The sequence below is a fragment of the Vombatus ursinus genome, unplaced genomic scaffold, assembly GCF_900497805.2.
Source record: "Vombatus ursinus unplaced genomic scaffold, bare-nosed wombat genome assembly UNPS02009573.1, whole genome shotgun sequence".
NCBI classification, from domain to species: domain Eukaryota; kingdom Metazoa; phylum Chordata; class Mammalia; order Diprotodontia; family Vombatidae; genus Vombatus; species Vombatus ursinus.
This window is the reverse complement of record NW_020949351.1, coordinates 6319607-6333992: the sequence shown is the minus strand read 5'-3', so window position 1 is coordinate 6333992 and position 14386 is coordinate 6319607. Positions and strand designations below refer to the sequence as shown.

Sequence of the window (14386 nt, the reverse complement as noted above, 5' to 3'; positions counted from 1 at the left end):
CATACCTAACAACTTCTTTTTAGTCTCTTTTACTTGAGTATTATTCAAGATCTATGCCATAACTCTGAACATGCCAAAGGCTTCTGTCCAGGACATCTTTTAATTTCTCTTCACTCTGCCTTTTGGTAATTTCATCAGCTTCAACAGGTTCTGCTATCAACTTGCTACAGATGGCTTCTAGATCTATATGTCTGAGTCTTGTCTCTTTCTTGCACTTCTGCTGAACAAACCAGAGATCCCATAGGCATCTAATCTCAATATCCCAAGGACAATTTATTAACTTTCCTCCCAAACTTCCTATGTTTTAATTTCCTTGACCTTTTCTGCATAGGACACACTTCAATACTTCCAGTCACAACTTTGGAACCATCTTTAAAACTTCAGCCTCATTCACCCTTCATTGAGCCAACTCAATTACCAAGTCTTTATTGATTGCATCTCTAGAAACAATCACACCCATCCCCTCTCCACCCACAAGCTCAACACCCTAGTTTCATGCCCCTATCATCTCTAGCCTGAACTATTAGAATAGCATCCTAATTGTTTTTCTTGCCTCCAGTGTCTATTTTTTCCGATCCATCCTTCACAAAGTGGTCAAATTGATATTGCTAAAGCACAGGTTGGACAATATGACTGTTCAAAAACCACCATTGGCTCTTTGCTTCCTCTATGATTATTTTCAAACTCCTCTTCTGGCTTTTAAAGACAATCCCAATCTGACCATGATCTACCTTCTAAAGTTTATTATGTACTATTCTAATTCACACACTTGCTATTCCAGGCAAAGTCACTTACTTGGTTTTCCCTAAGTGCCACTTTCTATCTCCTGTCTCCACATTTATATAGACCATCCATCTCTGATTCTTGGAAGGCAGTCCTTCACCATTGTCTTAGAGAATCCTCATCTTTCTCCAAAGTTCAGCTCAAACGCCAGTCCTTATTCTTTCTCATCCAACCAGTTGATAATTTACTTCTTCCCATGCAAAATTATATTGTATTTACTTTTTTAAATATTTGTTATGTTTGACTTGATTTAACCCAATAGAATGCAAGCATGGACTATTTCATTTTTTTCATGGCACAGAGTCTAACACAGAGTAGATGATTAAGAAATGTTTATGAAGTGGAAAAAATTAATCAAGAATTAATCTTTTCTTTTGTTTGGAATTAATATAAGACATCTTCCATGAGGCTGGTTGAATGTTGTAGATAGTCTTATATCTTTCTGTTTTATGCTTGTTTTGATGTCAGTACTCAGTGAATCACTAAGCAAAGTCATCTCCACAGTATTGTAAATGTTTTCAAAATATTTATGGGAAGCTCTTTGCCTGAAGAGAAACATCAAGGTTCTATTTTGTTCTTTTGAGGGAAATTATAGAATTACAGAACTTTGGAGTTTAAAAGAACCCCAGAGGTTATCCAATTCAAATCACATATCAACAGAACTTCCCTCTATAAGATCTTTGAAAAGTAGTAATCCAGCCCTTAATTTAGGACCTCCAGTGAATGGGAGCCCACTAGTACCCAAGCTGCCCATTCTATGCTGGAATAGCTCAAATCTTTAACAAGTTTTTACTTACAAAGGACAGGGATAGGAACTGAACTTGTGACTCCATTGGTATAGGGAATTCCTATGTGAGGAAACTTTGTCTACCAATGAAGGGTGACATAATTTTAGAAAAGTTCCTAGAGCAATGAAAGATTAAATGACTTGCTCAGGAATACACAGCCATTATGCATCAAAGGCACATCTTCCTGGCTTTCTGGCTGGTTTTCTATCCCCTTAATCATGTTGCTTCTCATTTTTATTTACATCAAATTAATGTTTGTAATTCTTATCCAATCATTTTCCTAGATCAATCCTGTGAGGCTTAGCAAAACAAGTCCATACACAAACCCAACTTGAAGTCATCTCTCATTTCTCTGCCTCAAAATTTAATGCTAATATCCTATTTCTTTAACTCATGGTATAGTGTCCTGGTCTCATCTTTCCTCTGGATGTACTCCTGTTTTACAATGACTTTTCCAAAATTCCCTGCTTGACAAGGTACTTCCTAAAATGGGGCAACCATAAACTCCATATTGGAGTATTAAACACAATATAGACCCTATCAGATTTATAGACCCTATCAGATTTAATTTTATTAGATTAAGATTTTAATGCTATTTTTATATCCTAAATTTTCCATAAAATATCTTAGCTTTCCTCCAAAGTGTTGCATCATTTTCAAATTCAATAAGAATGGCATATCACTTCACTCAACCAATGTAAGATCAAAGACAATTCCTTATCAATCTTTCATATAGATCTTCCAACAATTTAAGATTGATCTATTAAATCTAATTCTTTATTATTCATCCAATTCCAAATGAATCTATTTGTAATGATATCTAGTTTACAACTTCACATCTTCTGCAAAACTATATTGGGGAGAAACCTTGTCAAAAATCCTGCTGAAATTATATTTACCATGTTAGTGAGCATTCCCTAAAAGGGTAAGTCTGACACCATTTAGCATGTATATCTTGCAGGGTTGTTGTGATCCATAAATGAGGAAAAAAATTGATGTCATATTTTGTGAAATTAAAGTGCTATACTTCAATCACCATCACCATCATCATCATTTGTAGTAGTGGAAGTTGTATGGTTATTGGTAGTAGTTATTTTGATAACAGTGACAAGAAATGCTTTTTACTTTTTATGAGGTATTTTCAAGAATCTTCTGATTTCAACCCTGTAATATTTACAAATTTTTATATAACATATTGATCTCTATTTCTATCTCTACATCTTTTTTTCTTTACCTTTGTCTGTCTCTCCTCTTTCTCCTGCTTTTCTCTTTCATTTTCTTTCCCTTTCTTATAAACCCTTTCCTCTATATTTATGTCTATCTTCATCTTTATCTCTGTGTCTATCTATCTGACCTCTATCTGCTTCTATCTCTTTGCCTTTGTTTTTGACTCTCTGTACCTCTGTCTTGGTCTGTTTGGCTATCTGTCTGTCTGTCTGTTTGTCTCTGTATCTCTTTCTGAATGTCTCTATCTCTGTCTCTTTTTCTGTGCCTCTGACTTTCCGTGTTTCTGTCTTTGTATCTCCTTATATGCTGAAATGATCATGGTAAGCAATCATAAGTAATTGCATAATAAAAAAGGACTTTGCAAAAGAGAATTTATTTTTCTGAACCTTACTTAGTTTCTTCAAATTTAAAATGGAGATATTACACTCATACCTTTGCTCCTATGACAAATATAATAACCTGTCTTTGTACTCATATTAACTAACCTTTTTATCACTGACTAAGATGAAGTGATATATGTTATTCTTATGGAATTTGAAGATGATACAAACCTTAGAGGGAGAGCTAAGATATTGTATGGGATTTTATATAGCAGTAAATGTTCCTCCCAAATATAGATATAAATATAAGAAGAGATGGAAATAGACAAGGAGAAGAAATGGAATATTAAGGGAGGGAGAGAGAAAGAGGGAGAGACACAGAGACAGAAGGAGACAGAGTCAGAGAGAAACAGAGGCAGAGAGAGACACAAACAGACACAGAGACTCTAAATCTAGTACTTTCCTATGCCAACTAGTAGAGACAAGAAGAGATTTGGTGATTTTCTGAATTTTAGAAAGTAAGCAAGTCTAAAACCCAGGCCTCTTGACTGGAATATGAAGAAAAATATTGTCTACATTAAGTTAAATGCTGCAATGTGTTTGGATATTCCTGATTTAAAGGTTCTGATTGATGCTAGGTATGGTAGGATTAAGTCTTTGTGGAAAATGTTAGCTCCAAAAGGGTAAAATTATTGGGACTATCTTATATACTACCATAAAACTCAGAATATTGATACTTGGGCTTCTTCCTTCTTCTTGACATGAAACACTTCACAAAGGTTTATGCTATTCAGAGCTTCCCATGGAGAATAGTGGAACCAATAATGGCTCACATGTCAGAAGATTAAGGTTCACATCTTGCCTCTGATCATACCTGTTTTCCTCACTCTCCCTTAGCCTCAGTTTTCTCACTTGTAAAATGAAGAAGTTGGTCTAGATGGTCTTTGAGCACACTTTTGCCTCTAGATCTATGAGTCTATTATTTAATACTTCTTCCTATGGAGAGAACAAGATAACAGAGTCCCCTATCATCACCTGTGGTTTCCAAGAGCAGAATGAGAGCATGCAATCCTAACTTTCTTTTCTAGCTTTAAAAGATACCCATAATACAATGCTGGAATCAGTGGATTTGGACTTCATTTAGTACCTGAGTATTTCCATTCAACACCTACTACCACTTGGACGCATGAAAATAAGGGGCCACTGAGACTGCACTATCTTGAGGTATATTGGACGGTTAGCAAGAAATATTCTGAGTAAGTACATAATGACTTTTCTTCTCTTGATTTTTTTCCTATCCCATTAAAAGTACCTATTGTATTTGTATGTTAAAGAGAGACAAGTTCTATGAAGGTTAGACAAATCAATAAGATACATTCGTGAAAGATATTAATATTAACTGACATTTCATTAACATTTTAGAGTTTGTGAGATGCTTTAAAAGCATTATTTTGAGTCTCACAGCAATACCATAAAATATATATAACAGTTATGAACATTTTACAGATGAGGAATCGTAGGACTATCAAGGCCAAGTAAGTTGCTTATGGCCACTTGGCTAGTAAATTCTGTGTGACAATATCAGAATTTTAAACAAAATCTTCCGGATTAAAGGTCTAGTCCCTATCCACTCATAATGTGGTATAGTAGAACAATAACTACAAAACATCCTTTCCCAAGAAACTTGTGGTGCAGTCTCCTATAAATAAGCTCAGTATCATTGATAATAGTAGACACAAACTTGGATGGAGTTCCACGATAATGAAGAATGTGAGGGAAGCAACTTCTGCTTCTAGTACCATAGGACCTGGTGTATTTGCTCATGGATTACTTTTCCATTGTATGACTCTGAATTGCCAAGACTAATTCTTGCATCTACAACCCTCTATCTTCTCTTCTGTCAGGGGTCATGTTCTTTGAAACCATTTCCTCCAAGCTATACCACTCCATTTGTGTGTGAGTGGAGAGTATGACTCTGTTCCCTTATTAGACATATTTGAACTTACAATCTTTGATGTGATAGATGAAGAGATAACTATGTCAACCATGGCCGGTGGTTGAATGGATGGAGAAAATCACATGCTTAATCTAATTTAAAAGTTCAGTTTGAAAAAAAAATCATGGTGATACATTTAAACTGGAAAATTATTTTCTGCGGTTTTTGTTGCTCCAAATAAAAGGTGGAGAGGCTCAGCACTGGACCTAGTCCTCTGATGGGGATATTTTTATTCTAGATATTTTTCCCCAGTGATTTGAAAACTGTTAAACAAGTGAGAAACTTCTGCCTTCTGGTTTAATTTGTCTTGCTTTTTCTTTGCTTGGTTAACAGCCAAGTGTATGACTTTGAAATAACCTCTGTTTCCAGCCTATAACTCCCCATCTCACCCATAATTTTTCCCACTGCAGCCATTCCTTTGAATGGACACTTTCAGCAGAGTGATTATCATATAGAGTACTGATCATAAGACACATATCTTATTTAGGTACTGGCCAGTGCTGTCATTTCTTTAAAGTAAAACCTTGTGTAGGTTTTCCCCCCACTCTTTTATCACTTAAAAGTGAACTGATTTTAATGTTCTACCAAAGCATTAAAGAAACTTTTATAAAACATGGAATTGTGGGGGCACATACTACTGAATTTTCAGTGGATCTTTGGTTCCTTAGGTGACCCTGTGTGAATTTGTCTATTCTCTTAACATCTTACAACAAGTACAGCCTATCTGAAAAGGTGTAAAGCAATATATGTATTCTAAAATATAACAGAGTTCTTAAAAGTTTATAAAAGTTTGATGAAATCACAAGCTTGGACTAGACCATGAAAGCCTGGAGAAGTACTTTAAGTGGAAAAAATAGCAACCACTTCATTGGCAGAACCCATAGGGACACAATGTAGGACATAAGACCATTTGCTACTTGCTTATCCTCCCTCCTGTATATAGATTTGATGTGTTTTTTTTAAGTCATTTCTCTTGCATTTCTCTAGAATCTCCCTAAATCTTCATGTCAAAGATATTTCTCCTGAGTAATGGAAGTTTTAGCATAATGTTGCCAGATTAGGCACCTCAGATGCTTTGTAAACTGAATAGACTTAAATGAACAACTTTCTAAGGGAGGTTGCTGTGATAGGTGTAGGTCAATATTTCCTAAACTGTGTTCTATGAAACCCTGGTGTTCCAAAAAATGCAAAAAGCAGTTCTGTGAAGAGAGGAAAAATGATGCTATTAAATGTTTTTACTCTAAATTATTAAATATAAATCATAGCAAAAATATCTCAGCAGCAATCCTTAATGTGAAATAAACTTAATTGTGGGATACATAGAAAAATGTGCTAAATTTGGAGACAGAGGACCTTGATTTAAATTCTAGCTTTATCATTTATTCCCTGTGTGACCTTGGACAAGTCATATCACTTATCTATGTCTGGTTGATTATCTGGCAAATGAGTTGGTTAGACTACATTACCTCAATATCCTTTCCAGCTCTAAATCTACGATCTATAAAACTATCATATTTGTCTCCAAATTTCAATATCTCCCCTTTATCTCAGTGGTAGTTCATAACCTTAGGCTGGTTCCTCCACTCCCAGACCAATTTTTATGGGGCTTGATAACATAGTTGAAGTTCCAAAATGCTCATGCACAAATTTTGGAAATCCTTATGTGCAGTCATTTGCTAAGTAGAATTGATTAAATCTGGCATGAAGGGTTAGTAGGAAGAAATGAATAGTTTTTTATAGAGTCTTGGGCTCTAGACTGTTTGACTATTCCAACAGGGAGGAAGGAAATAAACATTTATTAAATGCCCACTATTTGATAGGCACTCTGATCTAAAAAGAGAGTGAAGTCAGCAAGTGTGAGAGTAGGGCCTTGACATTAATAGTACTGGAAGCTGAAGGTTAACTTAGAAAGCTAAGTCACTCTGATGGTTAGATAGTGCTCTAAAAACTAATCAATTCCTAGTGTTCCTAGAAAGAGGGAAAAGTGGATTTTATTTGAACTCAGTTGCTTGAAATTTTTACCACCTGTACTCACAAGTGATTGGCCTTCTGAGTCACTGTTCTAGACCAAAGAACATGTTCATATTAATATTTTGACTTATATTTAGGAACTGCAAGATCTCTGAGGTATTTGTCAGTCATTTAATAGACATTATTAAGACATACTATTGGCCAGCAAGGTGTCACAGTGGTTAGAGTGCAGGAACTTGAATCTGTAAAACCTCAGTTCAAATTTGGCCTCAGACACTTACTAGCTGTGTGACCCTGGGCAAGTCATTTAATCCTCTTTGCCTCATCTGTAAAATGAGCTAGAGAAGGAAATGGCAAACCATTCCAGTATCTTTGCCAATAAAATCCCCCCAAAAGGTCACAACAATAAATATGTCAGGCACTGTGGATACAAATGATAAAAGAAAAGACTTTCCCTGCCCTCATTGAGTTTATAGTCTAATGGAAGAAAGCAACACAAAAAACAAAGCTGAAAAGGGGGGTGGTGGTGAAGGTACTCAGAGCAGAGGCATGATGATGATAAAGTTGTATACAAAGAGTGAAGCTGGTTTGAAATGACTGTACTGAGAGCTCTCCTTATTTTTACTTTTTTTTTTTAGGCAATTTAGCTAAGTGTCAAGAATTTGGTCTGAGGACAGATTTGAACTCCTGGGCTGGTGCTCTACCCACTGCACCACCTTCCTGCCCCCTGAAAGCTCTCTTTAAATGGAGAATAGAACAATACCAGTAATGCTTGCAAAGGCCCCCAAATCCATCATAACTGGGACCTACAATATTTGGAATTCCTTAAAGTTCAGTTGAGAGGGTCAGAAGCAATCAGAGCTCAGAATACAGTATGGTTTTTTCAAGGGTAGGGATCAATTTGGTGTCTTGCCACTCCCTTACCTATAGGTGTGAACTGATGACTCAGTGGGCAATTTACTGCCTGGTTATTAAGCGTAAGTCGTGCAATATACTCCACTAACTATGCTAGACCTTGCATTCCCATTGGGAGGGCCAAATGTTTATTAAAAGATCCCCAAGTTTGACTGTGACCAAAGATGGGACTCAATGTGCACACACTTTGCTAGATCAGTTTTAAGATTTACCCACACATTTAAATCCCAGAAATGCAGTCGATCTCTTTCTTTCCATTACCCCTACCTCCAATGAACACATACACAAAATGGGGTGTCAAAGTAGGCATAATTCAAATAGTCAGCCTGGGTTTGTGCTTGGATTTCTACAAAGTGCCAAGTTTCAAGATACTGACATAAGTGGGAAGCTGGTTACTAGAGCAAGCACCAAGAGCCAGAAAGTCAGGATTTCATCATAAAACAGATGAGCAAGAAACAAGAGAGGATTGGTCACCTTTGTACATGCCCAAAGCCCCATTTAGAGAGGGAAAATCAGGGAGAGGACTGTCAAACAGTGCCCATGGCCATACCAGCAATTTATGATAGCAATAATAATATCTGACGTCATATAGTTCTTTAAAACTTGCAAATCAATATCTACACATTATATCCTTTAAATTTCACAATCCTGTGATTTTGTGATTGTACAGATTTTGTTATTTTTATTTGAAAGATGCAGAAATTGAGGCTCAAGGATATTGACTATAATGATTTAACATTGGAGGTTGATTTTGACTTCAGGTCTTTTTGATTTATGTACAATTACCTTTGGTATTTATAGTTAGGGGAAGGGGAACTTGTTCCACTGCAATAAAGACCAAAATTTGTGTAGGTAGGAGCTTTGCAAAGTTAATTTGAGATAGCCAAATGACCAGCTTTCTGGTGTTTCTGGCATTTCAACTTCTTAATTATATATGAATTGCCCCCCGCCTCAACTTCAGTCATTGCATCTTGGGATTCTATAGACACCATAGCACTATGTCAAATAAATTTTTATCCTTGAGCTCCTTAGAATTTGGGACCAACACTTTGCTCCCAGATGGAAATTGTCCTTGTACCACCCAGAGGTGGTGGCTGAATCATCAGTACATGTTGGTTGTTGGTCATGCATTAAAGAGGAATTGACACTAAAAGCACATAACTAGCAGCAGAAATCATTGAGCAGGTTGGCGTATTATGAATCAAATGGTCTCAGGGTTTGTGAATCTGCAAGACTAGTTGTCTGAGAACCTAGAGTATATAAAACCATCATTTTGGGCAGCTAGGTGGTACAGTGGATAGAGTACTGTCCCTGGAGTCAAGAGGACCTGAGTTCAAATCCAGCCTCAGACAAATGATACTCGCTAGCTGTGTGACCCTAGGCAAGTCACTTAACCCTGATTTCCTCACCTCCCCCCCAAAAAAAGTTTAAAAAATCGTTTTTATTGAATATATAAAAGAGGACCTGAAGTCTATGTACTACATATACATACATACAAAACATACATACATACAGATATATATGAATGTATGTATGTTTTGTATGTATGTATATATAAAAACATATATATATATAAAACAACTTAATTTAAAAAATAGTTTCCTTTATGATCTTATATATTTTATTTTACAATTAAAAACATTATATTGAGAAGGGGTCCATAGACTTCATCACAGAAAGCTAAAGGAGGGAGGAGAAGATGACATGCACAAAAAAGTTAGAATTTTGATCTAAGAAGACTGTAAGGATCATTTGAGCCCTAAAAGCCTTCAAATTACCTGTCTAGGAACTTGCAAGGCCCTTCTGCTTTTTTCAATGGAGATTTTATCCTCCAAAACTTTCCACTGGAGGGGTGGTCTTCCCCCTCTTCCAATCTCTCAATCCCAACCCAAGAGTTTGTTGCCCAAGACAGTTATCTCTGGATGTGCATATGGATTCATAGAACTATAGAATCTTCATTGAAAGGAACTATAGGAGACATCTAATTTAACCCATTCCCGAAGAAGAATCCTTTTAAAGTATACCAAACAAGAATTCACATAGCCATTGCTCTAAGATTTCTAGTGAAGGGATGCCAGAGGTTTACTGCAGTCATTCAGACCAGCTCTCAAAAGATGATTGTGAAATTTTCACTGTAAATATTTATACTTCAGAAATTGGGGAAAAAACTATAATTTAATATTATATATATATATATATATATATACTATGCTATACTATGCTATAATATATAATACATATATAACATGTAAGATTTTATTTATTTTTTATTGTCTAGACAACAGAATGATAAAAAAATGTTAAGGCAGATTAAACCTAAAAACATGCTGGTAACAGATTTTTTTTTCAGAGAGCCAGGTGTTAAACATTTGCTATCACATCCATGGTGAAATTTATTATTTCCAGAGGAAGCACATTATACTTTTGCAAACTCTCTATGGAGTTTTGCCATGCTTTTTTTTCATATCCAGTTCTCTTCTTTCTATTCTCAGGGGCCTAGCAGAAGAAATATAATCCCTCTTTCTTGTGCCAGTACTTCAAATACATGAAGTTAGTTATCATGTAATTTACCAATTTTCCCTAAAATCTTCTTTTTCCTCCAAACTAAATATTCAGTTCCTTGAAGTTATCTTCCTCATACACCTCTGTTGCTGGTCACCTTATCTGGGCACATTTCATCTTGTCAATGTCCTTCCTAAAATGTGGCCACTAGGAGTGGATAAAATAACTTATAATTGGTTGGAATAGGATGGAATACAGCCAACACAATTTCCTCCTTCATTCAAAGCCTTATGCCTTTCTTAGTGTGGCTTAAATTTGTATTAGCTTCATTGGCTGTGGAGTTACACAGATAAATCACAGTGAGCTTGAAGTCCACTAAAACAAAAGGATAGTTATCTGTTTGTCTTGTTTTGGATCATTTCCATATGTCCTGTGTGCATCATTTTCTAGACACATTTTGACAAAGTCATTTCTGTTAAGTTTATTTTTGAACTCATTTAAAAGACTTATTCATATGAAATTTCTTCATTGATTTTAGTAATAGAACTAGAAAAAGGATTTTAAAAAAACATCTAGTGCAATATTTTCATTTCACAGGTAAAGAAAGAGGCCCAGGAAAATTAAGTTCCTTGCCCAAAGCCACATAGGTAGTGCCTAGCATGGTCAGGATTCAAACCCACATCTAACACCCTTTCCACTGTACCACATGCCATTCTTCTTTCTTTTCAAAAACTTTTGTGTTTTTTATTATTTTTTAATTTTAATTTAATTTTATTTTATTTTTGGCTAGGCAATGGGGCTAAGTGACTTGCCCAGAATCACACAGCTAGTGAGTGTTATTTGTTTGAGGCCAGATTTGAATGCAGGTCCTCCAGATTCCAGAGCGTACTTACATGCCACTCTTCACCTTTTTATATCATGTCTGGATCCTGACTCTGTCATCTAATGTGGTGGTTATCTGTACAAGTTCTTCCAATTATAAATTTGATAAACATGTGATCTTTGTCTTCAACAAAGTCATTTTAAATATGCCTTAAGCCACAAATGGTCAAGCAGTCTCCTGATTAATTGACTTGAAGACCATCTTTTGAGTTGACTTAGACATAGTAAAGGTTTCTACTTTGTTCAAGTCTTTCAAGAAATTCTGATTTCATTTAACTACACTATCATCCATCTAATATCTCTTCCTCTTGTCAACAACTATCCCACTTAGTAAAGTCAATTACTAACTTGGATAGTTATAGGCTTTCCATGGTAGGACAACTATAGTCAAAATGGATAAATATAAACAATGGGCAAAACACCATTGCATCTCTAAGGAATTCTTGAGCATAACAGATCAGTGCTAGCTTCCAGAACATTTTTACCAGCAAATCTTCATGCAAATTTATAAAATGGCCAAAGGTTTCCATCACATAGATAATGAATATGGTCAGACTTACTTAGAACTATCAGACTTGACTGTCTGCATGCTATCTGGTCATTCCTACTGTGGATTTACTTTGAACATGAAATATACTCTTGAATATATACTCAATATGCCTAATTATTGATTGGTAATGAGCATTGATGGGTAGTTGCTCAAAATATCTTCAACAAATGGGATAATAGAGCTGCTTTGAATACCTTCTGAATTGGAAGGCATATATGTCTGAATACTTGGAAGCAACAACACAACCTGATAGAAACTAGATGATACAGGGGATAGAGCAATGGGCTTTAAGTTAGGAAAACATGAGTTCAAATCTGGTCTCAGATCCTTCCTTCCTAGCTGTATGACCCTCCATAAGTCATTTAACTTCTATCTGCCACAGCTCCTTCAACTGTAAAATGGGAATAATAATACCTTCCTTCTAGGATTGTTGTAATATAATATTTATAAAGTACTTATCATAGGGCCTGCTACAGAGTAGGCACTTTATAAATGCTTGTTTCCTTCCTTCTTTCCTTCTTAAGTCCTAACTTTAAGATCTGTAGAGTCACTATGAAGAAAGAGGTGGTTTATTTTCCCAGAGCTTAACTGAGGTGACTTCATCTAGGACAGCCTTGGCAGTCCTTGCTTACATTCACGCTGGCACAATAGCAGGAAATAAAACTGTAAAGTGACCAAAATCTTTGGGTAATCAACATTTCAGTCATTCAACCATCAATTCAATCTGAAAAACTGGAAATAGCAATCTGTTAAATTCATTGGAACCATCTCAGCTCTAAATCATCAGAAATAGGAAGAACCTTGGGTATGATACTGCCCTAGCTTTTCAGTTTATAAATGTTCTCCATCCAAACTAGATTTTAGCTTCTTGGCTCTCAATGGGGATTGCTCAGCCCCAAAATCTTGTTTTTTGTTTGTTTGTTTTTTTTCACAATAGCACATATAAATGTTTCTCCAAATGAGATAATAAGGATGTTAACAGCAGTGGACATTTATCGAGTCCTTTAAGATTAGCAATACACTTTACATATATCATCTCATTTGATGCTTTCAACAATGTGAGATAAGTATGGTGCAGTCATTTCAGTTGTGTCCAATTCTTCATGGCCCCATTTTGGGTTTTCTTGGCAAAGATATAAGAGTGGTTTGCCATTTCTTGTTTTTAACCAAAATAACAAAACTTTATTTATTTATACATTAATATTGAGAGTTGGACTAGAGTTTAAGAAAAAAAGAAGAAGAAAAGGAAAACAGTTTATGAAATAGAGTCCTGTACAGAAAAGAGAAGATAGGTTGTGAGGAAGGGAAAAAGATAGACACACACACACATACACACACACAAGATGAAGGAAGGTAGACTGGGAAGCCAGGGTCAGGGCTCCTGGCTAGTCATCTGCTTCATGTAGGTTTCCAGCAGGTACTTTCTAAAGGCTCTGAGGTTTGTCCAAAGTTCAGCAGCATGTGTGTTTAATGGGCTGTCAATGTTGGATTCTCCTAGCAGGCTCTGCATAGACAGCAGGATGATTCTGACATCATACAGAGCTGACCACTTGTCCTTGAGGATGTCCAAACATATATTGCCTTGGGTGTCCACATTAGGATGGTAACAAGGTGTGACAAATTTCACAGTGGGAGCATTACATGGGTAGCCACTGGGGAATTCCAGGGAGAGCTTGCACCTTAGATCTTCATATACTGTCCCAGCTGCCCCATGGATGGTCACAACCCACTTGAAGACATTGTCTGACTCTGGGAAGGTAGAAATTCCTTTGTCTCCAGACACCATTAGGGGCATCAATTGCTGCTGTAACCTCTTGCCCATGGAAGTGTGGGCAGCACCTGCCCCAGGCTTGGCCCCCTTATGGGCGACTGGCAGCCACCAGGTCACGACCATGGGGGACCAGAGATAAAGGAAGAGAAACTCCCAGGTGGCAACTGCTTGCCATTTCTTTCTCCAGCTCATTTTATAGATGAGGGAACTGAGGTAAACAGGATTAAGTGACTTACTTAGGGCCACAGAGCAAGTAAGAGTCTGAGGCCAATTTTGAATTTACAATGTCCCCTAGCTTCCCTGAGATAAGTATTTTGTGTATTATTATCCTTCTGTTAGAATTGAGGATACTGAGTTTCAGAAATGTTAAATGAATTCCCCATGGTCACACAGGTAATAAATGCTAGAACTAGCATTTCAACCTAAGTTTTTTGACTCCAAGTCTGGTACTCTTTCCACTGCCTCACAATGTATTTCATTCAAATAAATAATATTTCTTGCAATGTCTGTTTGTAAATGCATGACTTTTCACTTTAATGATGTAAATTATATTTAATTAAACACAGATCTTTTGATTTTCAAAACCAATTGAAAGTGTCTATGTAAAATATAAAGCTGCTAAATTGAATCTGTTTAATGCATTTCTAACATATTTAGGTAGATCAGTGATTTGTAGGATTA

General features: G+C 36.2%; 1 protein-coding gene across 1 annotated transcript; it reads right to left on the bottom strand.

Annotated features, from left to right (window-relative positions):
* Positions 1 to 13306: 13306 nt before the first annotated feature.
* LOC114035912 (ubiquitin-conjugating enzyme E2 C-like) lies at positions 13307 to 13817 on the bottom strand. Its single transcript, XM_027852302.1, has one exon. The coding sequence runs from the start codon at positions 13754 to 13756 to the stop codon at positions 13307 to 13309; it is 450 nt and encodes a 149-aa protein (XP_027708103.1). The 5' UTR covers positions 13757 to 13817.
* Between the last annotated feature and the right edge of the window lie 569 nt (positions 13818 to 14386).

Excerpts from the sequence above, each read along its gene's own strand:
- LOC114035912 (XM_027852302.1), bottom strand. The coding sequence starts at position 13,756 with ATGGGCAAGAGGTTACAGCAGCAATTGATGCCCCTAATGGTGTCTGGA.